This window comes from Convolutriloba macropyga, chromosome 4 (genome assembly GCF_964194025.1).
Source record: "Convolutriloba macropyga chromosome 4, txConMacr16.3, whole genome shotgun sequence".
Classification (NCBI taxonomy): domain Eukaryota; kingdom Metazoa; phylum Xenacoelomorpha; order Acoela; family Convolutidae; genus Convolutriloba; species Convolutriloba macropyga.
Window position 1 is genome coordinate 57,031,480 of NC_134471.1, and position 15,519 is coordinate 57,046,998.

At 36.9% G+C, this 15,519-nt stretch overlaps 2 protein-coding genes across 2 annotated transcripts in view; both read right to left on the reverse strand.

Moving 5' to 3' along the window:
- The window catches only part of LOC142337779 (ATP-dependent RNA helicase DDX19A-like), a 58,940-nt gene that overhangs the window by 37,523 nt on the left and 5,898 nt on the right, over positions 1 to 15,519 (reverse strand). The window lies entirely within an intron of this gene.
- LOC142337778 (eukaryotic translation initiation factor 2-alpha kinase 3-like) lies at positions 382 to 14,902 on the reverse strand. Its single transcript, XM_075387287.1, has 4 exons — positions 14,649 to 14,902; positions 8,651 to 8,813; positions 3,594 to 3,773; positions 382 to 3,251 (listed from the first exon to the last, which is right to left on the reverse strand). Exons 1-4 carry the CDS (start codon positions 14,896 to 14,898, stop codon positions 710 to 712), a joined length of 3,135 nt encoding a protein of 1,044 aa, XP_075243402.1. The 5' UTR covers positions 14,899 to 14,902; the 3' UTR covers positions 382 to 709.

Here is a 15,519-nt window from a genome sequence, read left to right on the forward strand (position 1 = left end):
TACATGAGACTTAAAAAAGCAGCAAAATTTAATCCACCAGATCATTTTGCCAAAATTTCTATATCTTCTGCAGTGTTACACCTTCATAACCAAGAATATGTTCATTATACCAGATGAATTTGGTGAGCAACTTTATGATTGATATACTGAGATGCTTTATATAAAATTGTCGTATCTTTCCTGAGCCATGGCTTTAGTAAAACGCATTCGTTATAAAGCGGTTATCCAATTAGCGTATTACCAGACAAAGATTCTCACATCTAATAACACTTCGTCATCCATATTCCGAACTCATTTCTATTGATGGTCAATGATCGACTTTTCCGCTCAAATTTGATCACGCCACTTTTTTTTAACTAGCAAGGGTTTTTCTCGAAAAAATTGGCAAAGAAATTTTAATTAAGATTAAAGCTCTATCTACTCAATACAATTTGTACATATCTCAATGTGACAGTTTCAAATCATTTTCCGCTTTCAGCAATAAGTTTATTCAAACTCTCACCCATTTTTTTCTTTTCTTCAGTGCCTTTTGTTCTATTGGTTAGCAGGCAATTTTGACACATCATCTAAATTTAAACGTAAAAGTTAATTTAACAGCTTTTTACATCAACGGGGCCAAGGATAATAACTACAAGTTAACTTTCCCACAGAATAGTCGAGTGTTGCCATATACAGCCACCTATCAAAAATCAGTATTTCCTTCAAAAAATTAATTGGATGAATTCGACTCCATATTACTCGAGGATCGCGATTTTGACATTGACAATTTTTGCAGCCTAGTTGCAGGCGACGGAACTTTGTACGACTTCAGTATCTCATGTTCCGACAATTCTTGGGCTGAAGGTCTGTCATCGGGATTCACGCTAAGCATTTTCTTGACCAGTTCAATATCTTCGGCCGTATAAACTGCATTCACATCCGAAGCCTCGAAACTCGGAAAATCAAAACTCCTTGCAGCTTTTAATTGGGCAATTCGTTCACTCTCGGTTGAAAAAGGTTGAAGCAACTCGTATAGAATTAACCCCAAGGCATAAATATCAACTTTGTTGTCGTAAGGTTGACCTTTGCGTTGCTCAGGGCTCATGTATATTTTAGTACCTACTCGACTTGTATGTTTCAAAGACGTTCCACTGTTGCTATTTGATTTTTGAAGACCATTTATTTCGTTAGAAGACGATTTTCTCAATTCTAAGTACCGTTCTGAATAAAAACTTTCATCCGAAAACTCAAGCGAAGCTGTAACTAGACCAAAATCTCCAACTTTGACCAAAGCTTCTTTTTCTGAGAAGAAAATATTTGAAGGCTTTAAGTCCCTGTGAAATTGACCCGCAGCGTGAACATACAAAACAGCCTGAATAATTTGATGAAAAATATGAAGACTAATATTTCGGTCACGCTCCATTTCGTCCATGAGCCAATCCTTTAAAGTGTTAGGTCGGCAAAGTTCCATTTGAATGTACAAATACGACTTCAAACATTCCTGTTTCTGAGCAGGCTTTGAAACGCTTCCTGATTGTATTTCACCTGATAAAACCGAAGGAGTTGCACCAACATTTTCAGATTCTTTGTCCAAAACACCACTTTTGTTTTCCTCGTTACAATCGGTTCCCTGCGCGTTGGAATTCTGTCGATTAACAGAGCGTTTTTCAGTCGCATTTGACGCCTCGAATTTTATCAAATCGTCTGCTGAAGTTTCCATATATGAACCCATGAAATTATGATTGGTAGTCGTCGTCATACTTTCACTATTGCCAGAATCATCTCCTTTGCTCCCAATTGAACTGATACAAACCTGAGGTTTCTCACTTTCAAAAACCGAACCCGAGTTCACACGGCAATTGAACAGATGACCGATTGAAACTTTTTCAGCACATTTATTATCAGGAGCGCGGGAAATTTCATCAGTATAGGAATCTATAGAATTAAAGGGTGCCAAAAAGTCTCCCGAACCTTGAGTTTGTGTTTCCTCCCATGAATTGTAGTACCTCACAATGTGTGCGTGATTCAACCTTGACAGAGCTCTAACTTCTCTTCGCATTTTATCAGCTGAGTCTACGTTTCGCGGCAGTTCTATTCGTTTAATGGCATACTTCTGTAGATCTAGTTTGTGTCTCGCGACGTATACTTGCCCGAAGCCACCTTTTCCAAGTTTTTCCAGGAATGTAAAGTACTCATTGAAACCAGACGCTGCTCTGGAAATGCTGGAGTTTAATTCATCGTTACTGGACTGTTCACGTTTCACCTTCTCGGGTTTGGAGTCATATCGACCACGTTTGTATTTCTTTCTGATATGGTTATATGCTTGAATAACTAAGTTGAAAAATAAGGCGAGTGATACTGTAATAGCCGCAATTTGCCTCCAGTAATAAGACAACGAGACGGGAACGAAAGCCAAAATAGTTTCTGTGTTCGGGAGGAAACTGTCATCGTAGAAATTAATATTTCGGTCTCCACTCACATCTGTTATATGTCGCATATTGTTGTCAAAGTAACTAGGTCTATCACTTGAAAAGTAGAATCCAGCAGAGCTAAAGCTGTGCAATTCATGTTGGGCAATCGGCATTGAAAACCCTGCATCGTAGGGGTATGAAATTTCTTCATTTATTGGCATCAAGGCAGTCGAAAATTCCTCATTTGAAGTTTGGTCCAAAGGTATAACCGACTTTTCTTGGTTTAAATAAGGCGTCCTTGAAGGCGATGTTGCTAAATAGGGAACCCATGCAGCTTTTGATTGTGCATAAACCATATTGTGATTGTAACTTAAATTGGGTGTGTGAATTGTTGGCATTTCCATTGGCGATTGAAAAACTTGAACATACCACATGTTGTTAAAGGACCCCAAATACATCGAAGGCCGTTTTGCACTTTTTGGGGTCTCAGAATTTCTATCTTGGCCGTTGGAATTGTCATTTTTTGAGAACCTGTAGTTCAAATCCGGAACAAGTTCCGAATCTGACAGATCCAGCTTGACCAGAGACTTGCAATGATACTTCCAGACTCCGGCTATTGGACTTTTGAGATGTTTCGACCATTCGACAGTACCTGTGATTTCATTAAATCCAAAAACAGCTCCTTCCGGAGTCATAATCTGAAGTTTAATGGCTGCATCATCCGAGCAATGTAATTGGTCATTTGATTCGTCTGAATGTGATTGGAAGAAGGTGTCGATGGGAGGGAGGGGCGCAATATAACTGATGAACCCCGAGTTGCGACGCTCGGCCGCATTGTATTGCACGTCAACATCAGTCACACTGCGAATAGAAAACTAACGTCATCGTATTAGCACATGATATGGCGAAAGCTAAATCATTACCCCGCAGCCGCAGCGATGAATTAATACTATGAACATTGACAAATTTCAATTGTAACAGCGAAAACTTGCTTGCTAAGCTCCTTAAATTATCCTTGTATGGCTCCAATTCCTCTTATAATTGCTTTCGATGAATTTCTACAAGTGACTCGAAAGTTCCAAGATTTCTCACGCTCTAACATCCGAAAAATTGAAACAGCAGAAAAAGCCCATTTGCAAAGTCACACGTAAGGTATTTTACGGTAATTAACTTTGAACGAGAAAAGTTTTACATATGAACAACCTAAAATTCCATCTCTCGGTGCCACTCAACTCGTCTATGGCTCTGACAGTTCTCTGTGTACATCTGACAAAGACAACTTCATCAGATGCACTGCCACCCCCACTCCCTTCACTCTCTGGCACATCAGATTCACTAGCGCCGAAGTCACCCTCTTTCTTGCACGGCTTGCTGCCCTCGCATCTAAAGCACAATACACGTCACAACTAAAGTTATACTGAAATGGAATTATTGCCAGAGACTAATGATACATTTTTACAGCGACAGAATTCGATCATTTTCGAAGCCTTCAAAGTAGCTCCCCATTAACAAATAGTAATTCGCTATCCACCTTTTCAAACCATTTTTCAATTATAGTAACCAAATAGCTTGTAGTGCCATTTAGTAAATTCGAAATTAGTTCAATTGTTTCGTCTCATTTAAGCGTTCATTCTTGTGAAGTACATACACCAAAACTTTCATTGGGTACTAACATGAGACATTGGATATTCAGTGGTTTTCACTACCATAAAGCAGTAGCATCCTGTAATAACTACTCTGATAACATGTAAAAAGATTACTAAGCCCTAATTGTTGTGATAAACTTATTAAATAGTTTCAGATTTGGCATGCATAAGCTAATCCCCCTATCTCTGAGCTGCCATAATGATAAATTTGAGAGATGAACTCGACAATATCAACAGCTGTGACCCCACATTAATGAATTTTATGGAAAAGCTTATTGTGGAGCTCGAGAAGCAAGCATCTATCAACAATCTAGTATCAAGGGTACAATTCCTGGAGAAAAAGGTGAACGATATTGAAAGATACTCATCAGAAGACTATCATTATCAACAACCTACCCCTTCTGCATGGGACAGATTATTGGGAGGACGTTTTAACGTTTTTTGCCAACTACATGAACATCAAAGTAGAGCGGGACAGCATTGTAGCATGTCATCCACTGGGGCCGATCCACAACCCTAGCCAACCACCAGCATTCATTATCAAGTTCGTTTACTTTGATGTGAAGGACAGAATATGGGGAAAACATTTCCTGAGAAATCAGCTTAACCCGACAAATGCAAAACCGAACTTCCTCAACGAACGATTAACAAAAAGAGATGCCGATTTAATGGATTATTTAAAAGGATTAGGCTTAAAAACATCGACCTACAACTGCGCACCACATGTTTTTATTAAAAAGCATGGAAGTAAGCCGAAACCACACAACGTTGTTGACATGGAGGATACAGATTCATTACTCGCGCAAGGCTCCCTTATATCTTAATCTAAAAACGAAAAAAACATTGCAATCAGCATCTAGAACAGCATTATTCAATTTTACTGAAGGAGGACAAAAACAAGTTAATGGAAAAGAAAAACCAAAAAAAAACGAGGAATGAGCAGCCCTAGTGATGGAAAAAAAGTCGGAAATCTGAAGAAGCTGAAAAATAACAAAGATCTACTCAATCAGTATATTGAATCCATTGTAACCAACACTACTACTGATCAAAATAATGATATTGATTCTGAAAACGGCTTTGTTGTCGAAGAATCTATTGATTCGTAATGCTTGACAGTCTCCGAGATCACCTCACTTCATCTTAACCTACCTTTTTCACCATTTCGTCTAAGCAACACAATAGCTCTTCTGAGGCTGTCATTCGTGTTACAACTAATGTACGTTCTCTAAGGAAAAACTTTATTAATCTAGAAGCATGCATTGAGCAACTCACTAATAAACCAGATATAATCGTCATTACGGAGACTTGGCTAAACAAGTCTGAAAATGAAAACATTTTTTCTCTTGATGGTTACAAGTTTTTCTCACGGTAACGCGGATCAAGAGGAGGAGGTGCAGGAGTTCATGTATCTCATAAGCTCAAAGTAAGAAGTTTTAAAGAACACTCGGACGCAGAGATTTTAAGCATTGATATTGCTACTGAAAATGGTCAAAAAATTACTTTCACAGTTTTGTATCGGTCATCCTCCGAGTCCATTGATGGTTTTTTGAATATCTTGGAAAAGTTTCTAGAGGGACACAATTTTTCGAGAAAACAAATAATTGCAGGAGATTTTAATATTGATCTCTTATGAGACAACAAAGAGTGTAGGGGGTTATCCGACATAATTACATCCTTCGGTATGAATTTACTGTCGCAACGAAGTCAAAGCCGAGAAACGTCAACGTCCGCAAGCCGTATAGACCATATATCGGGTAATGTTTTAAGTAAGAGAGCCATGAACTATAGTTTTGGACCAGCCGATCATTATTTGTGTGAATGCTTCCGAAATTATTTTGGGATCAGTATTTGTCTGATGCTTCCAAAATTATTAAAAGAAAATGAACGCAGTTTCTTCACAAGAAATCTAAATGTTTTTAATAACCTTGATAATAGGTCAAGACTGGAGTTTCTAATGAGCCAAAAGCTAAGGAATATCGCGTTTAGTGATAGCGATCCCAATACAGCAATCGTACAGCTTAATGAGGTAATTACCTATTGTTTCGACAGATTTTGTTAATTACCTATTGTTTCGACAGATTTTGTCCACTTACAAAAATCAAAGGGCGCGTAAGAACTGGGTAACAAATCAAGTACTGCGTGCATCAAGGAAAAGGAATGAGCTCTACAAAATATATATTAAAAATCCGACAATAGACAACTTTGAGCAGTTTAAGATTTCAAGGAATAAATGTAATGCGCTATCTCGCAAAGCATATCGAGCTTACTGGAGAACTAAATTGGAAAATGCAGACCCAAAACACTATCATACTAATTTAATTGGATCAAAAAGAAAACTGATTTTGCCGGATAATTTTGACTCAAATGTCGCAAATGATATGAATAAGTTTTTTGCACACATTGGCACAGAACTGAATGCCAAAATGAAAAGGTAGAAAAAGTACCCATAGAAAGGCAATCACAATCTTTGTTTTTAAGTGAAATTAAACATAATGAGGAGCAAAACGTAATTATAAACATGCAAAGTAAAAACAGCTATGATCACGATGGTATATCCTCCAAAATGTTAAAATTTTGTTGTCCCGTTATAAGTGAACCACTAACTAATGTGTTCAATAACTGTGTTAAAACTGGAATTTTCCCGAGGGAATTTAAAGTTGCAAAAGTAAATCCCCTCCACAAAGATGGTATTGTCAATGAGTATGGAAATTACAGACCAATTTCATTACTCCCATCATTAGCAAAAGTGTTTGAACGTAATATCTAACAGAATTATTAATTATTTTGAACATTTTGAGTTGCTCAATGCTAATCAGTTTGGATTGAGGTCTAAATTGAACACTGTAGATGCCGCTCTTAGGTTAGATGAAGAGATCAGAAATAGGAAAAATCAGAAAAAAGATCCACTCATGCTTTTACTTGATCTTCAGAAAGCATTTGATAGCGTTGATCACTCTATTTTACTAGGAAAACTTGAGAACTACGGAATTCGAGGTTGTAACTTGTGCCTGCTCAAAAATTACTTGTCATAGAGGTATCAGTATATACATATTAATAGAACTGTGAGTACAAAACGCCAGTTCAAATGTGGGGTTCCCCAGGGCTCAGTTTTGGGTCCACTACTGTTTTTGATATATATATATCAATGATCTGACGCATGCTGTTTTCAATTCTTCAGTAACACTCTTTGCTGATGATACAGCAATAGTAAAAATTCCACTTGCAAGCAATGAGGAGTTTCAGAAAGATATCGAAAGAGTTGATCATTAAATACAACAAAGTAACCGTAAAGGCTACGAAATCTAAATTGCTCAAATTTTGCATTGCTTAAGACGACATCTCACTAAAATTTTCCGATGAATTTTTAATAAGTGTGGATTCTTGCAAATATTAGGAATATGGTTGGATAACAAACTTTCTTTCAAACAACACATTGAGTATATACGGAAAAAGACGAATAAATTCTGCGCAATTGTCTATAAGTTGCGTGACGTAATGACAATCAATCAGCTTATAAATTATTATAAAACGTATGTACAACCGGTCTTGCAATATGGGATTCTTATATATGGTTGCGTGAAGAAAAGCAATCTCTATGTAATTCACAAAAGTCAAAAACGGTTTTTTAGAATAGCTTTTCGTAAAAGGTATCGTGACAGCATTTCTGATAAACTGGAGAAATTAAAAATTGCATCGGTGTTTGAATTACACATATACAAGTTGTTCAAACGAGTGGTTAATAAAAAAGAAATCTCACAATGTGGAAAGTGCTATGTAACCAGACCAAAAGAAAGCGGGATCAATTCTCTGCCAATAAACAAATGCAAAGCGAAACAACTCTCTGTAGAATTTAGGACAACTTGTCTTGCGAACCTGTTGAAAAAAGCTAACATAGAAATCCAGACAAGCTTTAAAGGTGAAAATTCAAAAAACGCATATTTACACGACTTCCGTGATAATTTCATAATAGGGAACCTAGAGCTGGCAACTATTATCTTTAAATAAGAACTAATCCAAGTAGTATCAAATTGCTTCTATCATATTGTTGTGATTTTGCGGTCTTGGACAGCTTCTTGCTTGTGTGAGATGCTTTTAAGTGCTCAAGGTGTGGAACTAACTACTGTTGTAGGGCCTTTAATAAGCACTCGAAAGTCATTCTTATCAATCAAGAACTGTACTGAGACTACTCATCCTCATTGCACTGGGAGGTGTCTCTCGCGGGCTTGAGGCTGTCCTGGACTGCATCGTTGAATTAGAATTTATTTAACCTTAATCTGTTTTTTTCTCGTTTTATTTTTAGTTTTCTCTGTTTATCTTCATCCTCATGATGTTTCATATTTTGTTCAATTTTCATGTTAACTTTAATAATAATGCTTAATTTTTGTGATAATTAAAATTGAATCAAATGCTCTTGGGCTGCCTTCAACAAGCCTTTAGTAGGCTTTCCGGCTAGTCCAGTCTTGACTGTGTATATACCTATCGATGTTAATTTTTGTAATTTTAATTGTTCAAGACGAATTCAATTAATAATTATTATTATTATAAACGTCGCCCAAAAAGGGGCGACGTTGCCTCTTGCTTCAAATAGGTTGTAAAAGGTAAAAGAGTACAGACCTATAGAGCAATCGACCATCAGATAGAGATATGGCTAAGTTGTGGAAAGAGATAGCACCAGACGCAAACGTGTTCTCCGTCAGCTTTGTTGAACTTGACAGCAGGAGGTCAGCATTGGTCGGAAACTGTTTGAGACTTTCTCCATTCCACTTAAACAGTTCTCCTAAACAAAGAAAACGTTTTAGAGATTGAAACAGTAAATATATAGACTTATGGAACAATAGACTAACTAATCCCAACCTCGAGACCAGTCAAAAGCCTGACAATCAGACGCGAATCGGCATGCCAAAAGTAAAAGTAAAAATTCAGTCAAACTGTGACGCTCGATGTTTTGTACAGAAAACTATGAGTGATGACATCATTGGAAAGGACATCAAACCCAGGAAGCTTTTTCTAATTTTGGCAATTTTGTGTCAGTTTTCGGCCACTTGGGATCTATTTTGAGTAATTTTCTCTGTCTTCGTGAATTATTTGTTGCTCTATCTCAAGTATCCGTTTGTATTGGAATACTTGAGTTTCAGGATTTTTAGGAACTTTTCTAGGCGAAAATTGTCTTCCGGAAAATTAACTGGTTTAAATTAGTGAGAATTTGGCTTATTATACGCAAACTTTGTTCATTTTTAGAGTTCATTTGCGCCAAAGCATCCTATTTTTGCCAGATTGTAAAATTTGTTTGTCATGACATTATTTCTCATATTTCAATCAGTAATGGGGGCATTCTCATATTTTAAACCGCTGCTTGAAAGACTTTTAATTCTGCTTCATAGAAAATTTTCATCAATGGACACCAATTCAGGACACTAATTTTAGCGACATCTGTCATTTTTTTCGAGAAATCGCCTAAACAGTACCGGCTGCAGTTCATTAAGAAAAGCAGAAATCAGATCCTTCGTTGTTACTAACGGGCAGTTATCGAGGCAGAACTTTGAAGGATTTCAAGCCATTTTGAATTAATTTTGACATTTTACATCTGTTTCATCGGTTGTTTTATTTGAAGCCCCAGTGAATCAAAGTAGTGCTTTCAATCATATATAACTTCATTTTATAAGTTTCAATAAAATCCGTTGTTGAAAAAAGTCGGAAATGATCCAAAAGCAATAAAAAATTCAATGTTTTATTTTCAACAATACCCCCAAATTATAAAACATACGACTTTAGCCAAGTATTGCAGTCACATTTTAACAAATATGAAACGAAAAAAAACGTGATAATAATTTGACAACCGATAATCGTTAAAAAAAATAGCGAAATATTACGTTCTTGTATTTTTGGAGTTTCCATCTAAACACTCGAGAAAAAATAAAGTCACTGCCGATGAGCAAATTGGTCAAGCAGTACTCTCGCTACGCAAAATGTGGCTCAAACTCTAGCTTTGTCATTTTTTAGTTTCAGAAAAATGTTACGATGTTAATTCATCTTTACATTATCCAATTATCAATAAGTCTCTTTCTCTAACCTAGAGCAACATGGGAAACAATTTTCTATTCCTTGACAGAGACGAATTTATAGAAAAAGCAAAATAAATTAGTTCTCTTACTGCTGTCAATTCTTATATTCAAACGATTCTTATTATGAGAGTATGCTTTTTATAGCAAAATTTTTGCTCAAAAGCTTTCAAATTTATAATTTACATTAAAGTCTATCTGAAAATAAACAGTTCAGCTTATATAAAGTCTATATAAATTTTGATGGCTCTGATGACATAATTTTAAACATTTTTTAAAACATAATTCTGCTACCGCTCGTCATAATCTGCTGAAAGAAAATGATGGGGCTTCAATTCGTGCAATGGACTTCCCAATGCAAATTCGAGAATCAACTGACAAACTGAAAAAAAAACCTCAAAATCACATCGGAAGAATTTTTCAGACAACATATATTCCACAGATCAAAAAAATTTGAATTCGCTTTCCACGAGAATGAAAATCAGGTAGCTTTACTCAAAGAGGAAAACCCATTCAAAGATTTCTAGAGAAAAAAGCAAATTGGGCAGAATTTTATGTGTCGCATGAGATGAATATAACAAAGTTTTTGAAATGCAGTTTTTAGGTTATGCGTTCTTTTAATATTAATTTTATATTAGCACTTAAATCTCAGAATTTTTAACTACTGCAGAAAGATTATTCATCTTTGCAGAAAGATTGCTTTAACTATCTGCTAACCGTGTGTACAATTATGTCGGCATCTAATGTTGAGAGAGCAAAAGAAGGAGCTTGGAACTAGAGCTCAACGGGCGCCGAGCCGGATGCGCAAAGATAAGAATCAGAGCCGACTGCTTAATTTTTATCCAACAGAGCTGATTGGCTTAAATTAAAGTACAACACATCCAAGCACTGCCAATTTAATCAGTTGCCCTCTGGATTATCTATGGCTTGCGGTCGCGTTCCGCACCACTTGGCCACTACATGTCGAATACTTACAGCTACGCCCAGGTTCATGTGCCAAAACTGAAACTTACAAAATGCAAAAACAGCATAGAGTAAATAGTAGTGAACGATTTCGAGGCTGGTCTCTGCTGTTCCCATCGGTTCCCGTCACTTCTGATCAGTTCTATTTTGCACAGTATGTTACAGTTTCCACATCTGCAGATCTTTCTCTAAGTGCATTTGCTCTCGGCATAAAAGTAATTTCGTTAATATCTCTTTCATACTAAATTAATGCTCTACATATGGAATTAAGATCAAATTGGTTCTATTAAAAAGTTGTCATTAGTTTTCAGCCTGTCTTCCGTGATTTTACATTCAGCCCGTTGGGTCTGATGCTGTTTCAAAGTTATGGTTAATCTCTGTCCCAGTCTTCTTGATTCAGTGACAATAGCAGTAACAAGTGTTGCGACTGGTTAAAGTTTCAGTATTACTAATAAATTTCGATAGCTTGGGTTCGAACTGAGTATCTATTTCGTTGCATGAAGCTTGATTTTCTCAAATTCGATTAGGTCATTTTTATTTGGTAGCCAGGTTTGAGAGACATAGACGGCAATTGGCACAACGTATCCTGTGTTTGCATTCAATTTCACCTTCCAGTCTTGAGGTTATTTTTTAAGCTTTATTTGCAAAAAAGCGCTCTTTGATTTCTTGCACTTACTCAGGCAAAATTCATTCTAGCTTAAACATGGTTGAACGATAGGTCCTTGGACTTGTTGAGGCTCGACTCGTTTCAGGTCTTTATTGCCAAGCTTCGTTTAAGTTGATTCCTCCATGATGAGAGCTACAGCTTTTTTTATCAGCTACAGCTTTTTTGAGCAGTTTATGTTGCCTTTTCGTCTTGATGGTTGAAGACTATTGCGTTGAAATTATGGGCGTATTCGTAGATTTTATTTCCTAGACCATTGCGGGCAAATTATCAAATAATGTGATAAATAAGTGTTGCCTAAGAATTGAACATTGAATCACACTTGAAACGTTTTGGAGAGAAGATTTCTGACTACTTAATTGCACATACTGCTTTCGTTTTCGAAAAATGACTCTCTTATTCCCAAATACTTCCACCAATTCCATGGAACTTCAGTTTTCGAGTTCGAAATTATTTTCAAAGCCACCAGGGTAAGCCCAAATGCTAGTATCACGTCCCGAAGGCCGCATACGAATTTTTTCTTCAACCTCTTGGTGTTAATATGAAACGGGTATGATCCACCCAATGGACGGAACAAGGAGCCTCCACTGATAAACATTGCAGCAGCATATTTAAATTTACCACAAAACCGGATTAAATCTAAAGAAGTATGATCCACGCAATGGACGCAACAGTGAGCCTCCACTATGAAACATAACAGCACCTTAATTATATTTCCCGCAAGAACAAACTGTATTTCAAACTATCATCATTACGATAGGCTCTAGTCGCCCCGTCCGAAGGTTAAAATTAGACTAATCTAGTTAGGACTCTAGACTTCTTCAAGCACAACAACACTAGGAACTATCAACCTATTACACCTTTAGTACTGCGGCAGCGTCTGTATGTTATTGTGTCCGAGTATGTGTTGCCTTTTCGTTCAGAGGTTTTCTTTGTTAGTTGCTCTATAAAGCGTGTTGCAGAGGGCCCTGCGTCTCACATGCAGGAAAACACGAGCAGAACAAAATTACTTTTAATTTTCAAACTTCACTGTTGATATTTGAGATTTCTAATTGCCTCGTGATTTTTGTGTACTTCCCTGGCTTTATTTGGGCATGACAAGCCCAATGGATAAAAAAAAAATTAACATCGGAGAAAGTTCTGTTGACTCTAGACCCCCACAAGCCGTTTGCTTTGATGCCAAAGCGTTGTCATCACTGCTATTAGAGTTGTTGTAAAACCTTTCGGCTTCTAGCATTTAGTAGTAGTAGTTCAGGCTTCTGCAATGCATGGGTTGGACACCCTTATTGATCACTTTAGATGAGATAGTTTCGAAATTGGGTTGCAGTTTTTGGACAGTAAATTCTCCAAGTGCATATGTCAATTTCATTAAAACTTTTTAAAAAATTTCCAATAAGTGTCGCTGATCGGATATTTTATATTTCTGTTGTCTGTAAGGTCTTTGTGTTTGTTGACAATATTATAGGGATAGGCAGTTCTCGACCAAAAAATTTTGTGGCTTTTGAATAATCGTTTTTTCGTAAGTTTGATTTCACATTTCGCGCCTTGTCTCGTCCGATTATTGGTATGACAATGTATTTATTGTTTATGAGATCATATAATAGTAATAAGCTATGAAGTTCGAAGTAAAAAGATAGAGGTAGAATTTTCAGTTTGATTAAACGTTCTATATATTGGAGAGAAGAACCTATTATCCATTTCGTCGCACTTTCTTGAATTCTTTGGATGAGAACCAGATTGCATTAGGACGGATACCACACTTGACAGGCGTAGGATATGATTGGTACAATGTAACCCTTGTATACGTTTAACTTGAGGGAGAGTTTTGTGGTGAAGATTTCTTCTGAGATACCTAAGTGCTTTGAGAGTTCTCAAGGCTCGTGTGATTGCGTTTTGATGCCAAGTGAGGTTATCACAAACTTGTATTCCGAGATCTTTTTGATGAGGCGAGATATTAACTGTTTTATTTTATTTTTTATTGTAAAGAGCGACTTTTTTCAAATAAAGGATCTTGCATTTGTTTTCATGGAAGCGCATTTCGTTGTTATTGGTTATTGCACAGTTCATTTAGTTTCTTAAGATCAAGTTGAAATTCATGTTTATTATTAGAGAGCAATTTGTAGTCATCCGCTTAACCGTAGGTTTGACTGTATTCGATTTTTTGTGGTAGGTCATTTATGTAGTAGTAGTAGTAGTAGTTGGGATTCGGCCAGGAGATATCTTCATCTGCTGGCACGGGGATCGTCTCCCTTTTTCTTTCGTGATGGTGAATGATGGCAAATTACACTCTCCACGTCGCACTGACAAGTTCGTTGTAATTTGCGTTGAAGAAAGTCCAGAGAACACGTAGTAGTCGTTGTTTTAGGCCAGTGGGGTTATTGATGTCGATCGCACTTTCGAGAAAAAGTCTACTACACTTTCGAGAAAAAGTAGTAGACGAGAAAAAGTAGTGGCCCCAGGATTGAACCTTGCGGTACGCCGCTAGTGACGTCACGCCATCCAATTGAAGGGATGGCTGAACTTCGACGTCTTAGCATACGTCATGCAGTCATTATATTCACGAAGGTGTCGCTAATTTAACTGTGCCGCCTGTGGTTATACCCCCTTACACAGTGGAGAGCATGGGTTAGTGTCATCGTCCGCAATTTTTCTGTTCGCTTAGAATTTATCTCGCTCGAATTCTGTCCTGGTAAAAAAATCACCACTTCATTTTGATTGACAAATTTTAGAGCTCATTTCGGTTACAGTGATCCGATTGGCTTGGAAATTTTCCTTCAAAATAATGGGTTTAAGATCAACCACTCAGAGCGTGGTAAATATTCGTCTTTAAATCTCATTTTATGGCGTTCTGCTCTCTGCCAGTTCGGGCCTACCATCGTCCTCCAGCAAAAATGAGTTTTCAATTGTTTAAAAAATCTCCATTTACCTTTGAAGCTGGGAATCAGTCGGACGTAACCATCTAGTTCATCGTATATTTGTATTTTGTCTAAACTTGATGAAAGAAGGTACGGAATGTTTTCGTCAGTCACTGGTAAAGACCATGCCACTCGCCCAGAAGAAATCTCAATTCCCCTTAAAACGCCATCAACAGTTGAAACTATTATAAGCTCTGGTATAACTTCAGATAGTGAAGTGCAACAGATGACAAACAGAAGCAACCATCGCCAAACAATCATCTGAAAAAAAATTAATGGACTGCGCTTTAAAGTTGACCCAACCATGGTTACCTAATCTGAGTTCTTGGAAGTTCAGGTTTGTTAAAGGCAAACACTTTCAGATATGCGACAGTCCTGAATGTCGAGGACCCGTAACATGCAAATTAGTAAACATCAGATCCTATGGGGCTAAGAAAACAACCCGCTAATTGTTGAATATTAACTTTGCTTCCACTGATTTAAATAAGACAATTGGACCTAATGGTGTCCGCAACCTTGTATTCAAGAAGCTAGCACAAAATAATTATTATTAATATTAAATATATAATAAAGATTTCCGCTTTTTCCGATAAACTTATTCCAAATATAGTAGCCGCCCGTGCGAAATAGTTTATATCTTCAGCTATTGAGCGTGGTACTTGTTTCAAATGCAAAGTTAGTAGTTAAATTATTAAGTAGATTAATGTAGAAAATGTTGGTTTAAATAAATTAAGATTCAATAGAGTGGTTAGCTCTGATGGTAGGTTTGGTGTTCAATGAATGAATTCAAACCTCGTACATAATATCAGTTCTATCATCGTGGTAAATTCACAAAGTCATTACAGATATGTCAATTTCGTTGATTTGGCTGAAGCCCAATCT